Source organism: Hipposideros armiger, unplaced genomic scaffold (genome assembly GCF_001890085.2).
Source record: "Hipposideros armiger isolate ML-2016 unplaced genomic scaffold, ASM189008v1 scaffold_168, whole genome shotgun sequence".
Classification (NCBI taxonomy): Eukaryota; Metazoa; Chordata; class Mammalia; order Chiroptera; family Hipposideridae; genus Hipposideros; species Hipposideros armiger.
The window spans coordinates 70,275-76,375 of record NW_017731518.1 but is presented as its reverse complement, the minus strand read 5'-3'; the positions used below and the strand labels follow the sequence as shown (position 1 = coordinate 76,375).

The 6,101-nt window shown below is 39.3% G+C and overlaps 1 protein-coding gene across 1 annotated transcript in view; it reads right to left on the bottom strand.

Moving 5' to 3' along the window:
- Positions 1-3,450: 3,450 nt before the first annotated feature.
- The window catches only part of ALDH1L2 (aldehyde dehydrogenase 1 family member L2), a 63,516-nt gene continuing 60,865 nt past the window's right edge, over positions 3,451-6,101 (bottom strand). The window contains exons 16-20 of the mRNA XM_019651857.1: positions 5,813-5,863; positions 5,348-5,547; positions 5,174-5,211; positions 4,919-5,076; positions 3,451-3,590 (exon numbers count right to left, since the gene is read on the bottom strand). Coding sequence (XP_019507402.1) covers positions 3,451-3,590; positions 4,919-5,076; positions 5,174-5,211; positions 5,348-5,547; positions 5,813-5,863 — 587 coding nt within the window. The remainder of the gene's footprint in view (positions 3,591-4,918; positions 5,077-5,173; positions 5,212-5,347; positions 5,548-5,812; positions 5,864-6,101) is intronic.

Sequence of the window (6,101 nt, the reverse complement as noted above, 5' to 3'; positions counted from 1 at the left end):
GGTACTAGTATTCCTCTTCAGACTACTAGTCTACTAGAAATAGAATATCTGCTCCTCACACCCCTGAGTGAAAATTTTACATTGCCAGAAAATAAAGCATTTCTTTGACACAAACTTTTGATTTTATCCATAAGATTAAAATAGATTAATTAAGAGGTGAACCAAAATAAATTATTTTCAATATAATTACACCATAATTTTCAGCATTAAGTATATGTGTCTCTAGAGATAAAATAATTTTGATTTGCAAAATTGGGTAATTAAGTAGGTAATTGTTTCTAAGGGCCTGGGAAATAGGTAATAGCAATTTGAAAACTTACCCGCATAAATAATCAGTTTGGTTACTCTGCTGAAGGTAAAAAAACAAATGAGCCTGAAAAAATAAAATGACCTTTTAGAAAAACCTCAAAATAATAAATCTCAAATATTATTGGCTGTGGTATACATTGTGGATGCTTCCCTAATTTTCTTTACAGTCTCCCAACCCCTGTAGCCCTGTTTTCTGGATGGTACTGACCCACCCCCAGCTAGAGGGATGGGCCCTGATTGGTCCAAACCAATCAGGATAACTTTACTCTCCTTGTCTCAGCTTGTCTCCACGACCCAAGTTGGTTAGTGTAACATTTTACCTTTTAGATGGCAATCTTGTTTCCACTTTCTTAGGATAGTTTCATCATAATACCTGTTAAAGAACAAAATTCAACCCGGTAAGTGTGAAGATCTAATTGGCTTTATTAAGTGATGCATGAATCAGGCAGCNTGCCAGGTTGTGGTAAGTCCTATGAAAATAATGCAGGACAAGAAGACTAAAGAATGACAGGGCGGATGAGGTATGAATGTGGGGACATGTGCTATTTTAGAGAGAGTGGTCCGGGAATATATCCAAGACGATATTTGAGGAGACCTGAAGAAAGGGAGGCAGGCAGGCAGCCAGGAGGTGGTGTGTGGGGAGTTGCAGTAAAAGGTAGTGATGTTGGTCCTGGCTTGCACGTCTTCCAGTTGTGCACATCTCTACCCAAATGTGTGTTCACTGAAGTCAAATTGATAGGTTGAAATCAGCTTTGATTGAGAGCATTTATACGCAGAAATCTGCAAATCCTGTGGATTTTTTTCCCTTGAGAGCCATTTGTTAAATACTTACCAGCACACCACTGGGAAGACACAACAGGAAGTGCAAAGGCCCTGAGGTAGGAGCATCTTGGTGTGTTTGAGGAACATCGAGGCAGCCAGAGTGGCTAGACAGAGCAAGAGGGAAGTTGATAGGGGATGAGGTCAGAGGTAGCCAGGAGCAAGATCGATGGGACTTTGTAGGTCACGGTAAGTACACTGGTCTTTATTCTAAGCAAAATGGGGGCCATTGGAAGGTTTGGGGCAAAGAAATGATACCATCTGACTTAAGCTTTGAACAGAACCACGCAGGGACGAATCAGGAAGACTGATGGAGACTTCAGCAATAGATAAGAGATGATGATGGGTTGGTAATTGTGGAGGTAGGAAGAAGAATACCTTAATTCATTTTTTTCAGATATTGTGAAGATTAAATAAGACAGCATTTAAAAAGTACTTAGCAGATTGCCTAGCCCAGAGGAGGCCATCAGTAAATGTTACTATTGGGGAGGGGTGCTCATGTCTAGTTAAAAGGCAAGTAATTTCAGCACCAAGTGGTAAGTACTATGTTCCAGACAAGTGGGAGCATGGAGGAAAGACACTCGAAGCAAGTTGGGGGTGGGAAAGGCCAGGAAGGGTGTTTGAGCAAAAGGGGACTGTTCTAGCAAAGGCAGGGGAAATGGAATTAGAAGGAACGCAGAGCATATGGTGTCTATGCTGACTCAACGTGGTGACAAGTAGACCACAGCTTTACCCTTGAGCAAAACAATCAGTGATCTGAAGGAACAGTGATCATTTAATTACTCAGTGTGTTAATTAAATCACCCAGTAGNTATATCTTCTAGGACTCTGACAGTTATAAATCAGAAAATTAGGTGTTATGGTCTTTGAAGCAAAAATTTCATTCTGAATGAATCTACCATCAATTCTCATAATACTTTAGTTGTGCATCAAATATAGTACAAAAAAACCCCAATGATTTGCAGAGTAGTTTATATTCTTGTGCCTGTATCCACTACTATGGTAGGAAGACAAGAAGAAAGGTTGAGTCTTGCTTTCATTTGTCTTTTCCTCAGTGCCTAGCATAGTGCCTTTCACTTGGTTGGAATGTTCAATAAATGTGCATTAAACTACTTTCTGTCTTTATGTCAATAAAGTAATTCATCTTAAACATGAGTAGTTCACAATCTTGAAGAAAAAAGGGTAAATATGATTGGTAGACTGTTCACAAATGTTATATGTTGGAATCTTTGTGGTTGACTCCCCACCATCTGTTCATGGAAAACCCTTGGCAATGATTGGTTTGGGTGTGGGCACATGGGACACAAACCTTCCCAATGAGGCATGAGCAAAGTCTTAGTAGGAGACTTTTGGAAGGCAAAGTATTTCTCATTCTTGAAAAGGAGGCACATGAAGACATGTGTCCTTTCTTCCAAAAGGACGTCTTATGACTGGATATGGTTCCCAAATCCATGTCTAATGGCCATAAGTAGAGCCAGCTATTGAGGGTACAGTCAGCGCTCCAAGGACAGCAGAGAGATGCAAGAACATCATTGAGTCACTGCATCAAATAACTGTAGACTGAACTGTTGAACTTGTTTTGTGACACAATAAATTTCCTTATTAAAAAAAGACACCACCTTATGAGATAGTCTGCTTATACCCACTTCACGATGAAAAACTGGCATGGAGATACAAAGCAATTTCCTATGGCCTCACAATAGCTAAGTGGTGGAGCCAAGTTTGAGTTTCGTCAGCCATGCCTACCCACTGTGGGTCACAGTGCTGTGAGCACAGGCTCCGACGCTGTCGGATCAGATCCCAGCCCAGCCACTCATNTAAATATCCTTATATGAGCTCAGTTACCATATAGCCTTCTTTGATATGCTGAATGTTTTGGAAAGTCTCATGTACTATAACAAACCAGTATGTCATTCACAGTTGATTATATGGTGACTGTAGACATTTCCATAAAAAGTTGAGTAGGCTTTGGGGTATAATCCCCTATGAAGGCAGCACTCTTTCTTTGAGAAAGTCAGATTTTGGAGATGCTGCCTTCCCTAGGAATGTAAATGTGAAACCTCGTTCCATTACTCTCATTTATTTACCTTATTCCAGAGACATTTCAAATGTCAATGGTACTAAAAACTAAAATTCAGTCAGCTAAATTCCCATAATGTCAGCCATTAATTTAAGTTAAGAAGCAAAAATATATTACAATCTACACTGGTTAGCACTCTTCTAATTATTTAAGTCAGTTATTCTTATGGTAGAGAAGTACATGCTCATTGAGTCTATGCTCTGTATAGAGCACAATGTCAGAAGAAAAAAAAAACTTATTAGTCAAAACTTGTTAAATTGTGCCTGAAGAACATACCCATTTTGGAATTTAGAAATGACCATAATGGGCCCAAAGGATTCCTCTTTGGCAAGGTACATGTGGTCTTCCACATCGGTGAAGACAGTCGGTTCCATAAAAAAGCCTATTTGAAAAACAGAAGACAAGAACATCAATTATAGGGTAATTTTCAATCACCAGTTCTCTCATATAATTACATTATAATTTTCTTCTTCCATCTAGGTTAGTAAAACCAAAAAAACTTTCATTTTCTTATTTGGCATTAGCATGCCTAGGTTCTTATTTATAACATACATAAAAGTAGAGAAAATAGTATAGGGGCCGGCCAAGTGGCTCAGTTGGTTAAAAGCTTGCTCAAGAGTGTGAACTCTGAGCAACAGGGCAGGGTCACCNTGGAACACGGTTACCTCACTTTATATTAGTAATTTCCCTAAGAAAATCTCTCCCACTGTGTTTTGGATGCAGAGAAGAAAGTCAGAATGAAAACATGAAAAAAAAAAAAAGACTTTACTTTGAACTCAATGGAATTTAAAAGGAGAGCTACTTTGCTGCAAATACATTGCCAGAAGTCATCAAGAAAGAGAAAATGTAAAAATACCCCAAATTAACCACACTTATGTTAACAGACTAGTTCAGTAAATCACAAATATTTCAGTTTTTGAAACAACATGCCAGACTGACTGTGGGGAGTGAGAACACGGGCTCCACAATCAGGTTGCCTGGCTTTGGAGTCTCTTTGCCAGTGGCTGGCTATGTGACCTTGAGGAAGTTACCCAACCTCTCTCAGACCCTATTTTTTTCAGCTATACAATGAGGATAGTAAATAGTGTTTATTTCCCAGGGCTATTGTGAGGATTGCCTGTGCTCATACAGGTCAATTAGTTAGAATAGGGCCTGGTTTAGTGTTCAAAGTAAGCTACTACTTGAAATGTGACGGTGTCACTGCTCGTGATGAATTACATCTTGAGCTTCCTACCAACTCGAAATCTGGGTTCCCAGATTCCCAGACAATCCTGCCGGTTGCAGCGTTGACTCTGGAAGATCACCAAGCAGCTCAGAAACAAAACGTATTCTTGGAGCTGGCTGGTTACGGGCCCTCTACCCGTTTTCCTTTCTTGGTTCCATTTAGTCCCATGAATGCTAAAGCAAGTTCGTGCTGAATGTCAGGTAAAACACCAAACCCCTTTTTAACTAAACGGTATTGTCAGAAGTTTCTTTTTCCTTTCAACATTAATCTTCTTTTTAAAAAGAAACCCTTTTCCACACAATTTCTGTATGTTCAAAAAAATGTGCAACATTTTTTAAAAATTGCATTACCCTTGGAAACCCAGGTCCAACTTGCCATGTAGGAAATGCCCTTCAGAACAGTACACAAGTGTTGCACGAAACACAGAGCAGACGTTTCTGTGATGTGGGAACAAAGGGAACGTGCAGGAGAAAAGTAAAGCGTACCTAAATCTTTTCCAAAGCCAGATTGTTTAACTCCACCAAAAGGGGCTGCCACGTCTGTCTTGTTGTACGTGTTAATGAAAACAGTTCCCGCGTCTAGCTTTTCACTCACGTACATCGCTTTATTTATGTCTCTGGTAAAAACCCCTGNGGTCTCGTACCTAGTGTGTTGCCTGCCTCATGCTGATGGTTGTTAATATTTGTTGAATGAATGTTGTTGAGCGTGTTCAGGATACGTGGAATTGGGTCACGGGGAACTTGTGGTAAATGTAGATCACTCTGGCGGACTCGGGTACCTGAAAGAATAAAAATGCCATATGTATTATAGACGTTCCTTGTCCTTTGCACTTCAATATTGTGCTAAATATTGGTTGTTTTCAATGTTGTTTTATTACAACTTTTTAGGGAACCGCCTTGAAATACATTTCCCACTTGGTGTTTTTTGCAGGATGTAGCCTTGTTTGAGATGAATCCGTCTGATTCAAAAGAAGAGGACAGTTCAGAAGAGGATTCAGAGGACAGTTCAGAATCTGAGGATGACGATGAGAACACCTCTTCTGAAGTCACCGTAGATAACATTAAGCTGCCACATTCGGAAGATGGAAAAGGCAAGATAGAAGTTTTGGACAGTCCTGCCAGTAAAAAAAAGAAATAGTGAAATAAGTCATCTAAGAAACAGGTGACATATGCCTGCTAATTCTGGGGAAAAGGATGTGGTTCGCTGGTTATTTTGCATTTCAGGTATCTTTGGTGCTTTTGTGTCATATTGGATGTATTTTGTTCCTCAGAGAAACAGAAGCTGGCTTTTACAGAGTTGGCATGGGTGACATTTGGGGATCTTCTAAGAGCAGGCTGTCTTTGATCTCATGCTAAAGAGATTTCGTTCAGAAAGCTTACCGTTGTGTATGGGATGCGTGAATTCGTTGGCATCTCTTTCTTCAGCAGAGACTTCAGACACATCAAACTTATTTTAAAGTAAAAATACAAATCACTAGTTTGTTTTTGTTTTAAAATACTCTCTTGGATAAAACAACGTAAGTGTTTTTTTAAGTCATTGCAATATCAAATTTGTTAGCATCAAAATGAATTTAATGAGGGAGAAATTTTTTATGACTATTTTTTTTTTACAATAAAAAGAATTACTTTGATTTAGCTGCCCTCAAGTACATCTGCTTTCTTTCAAAAA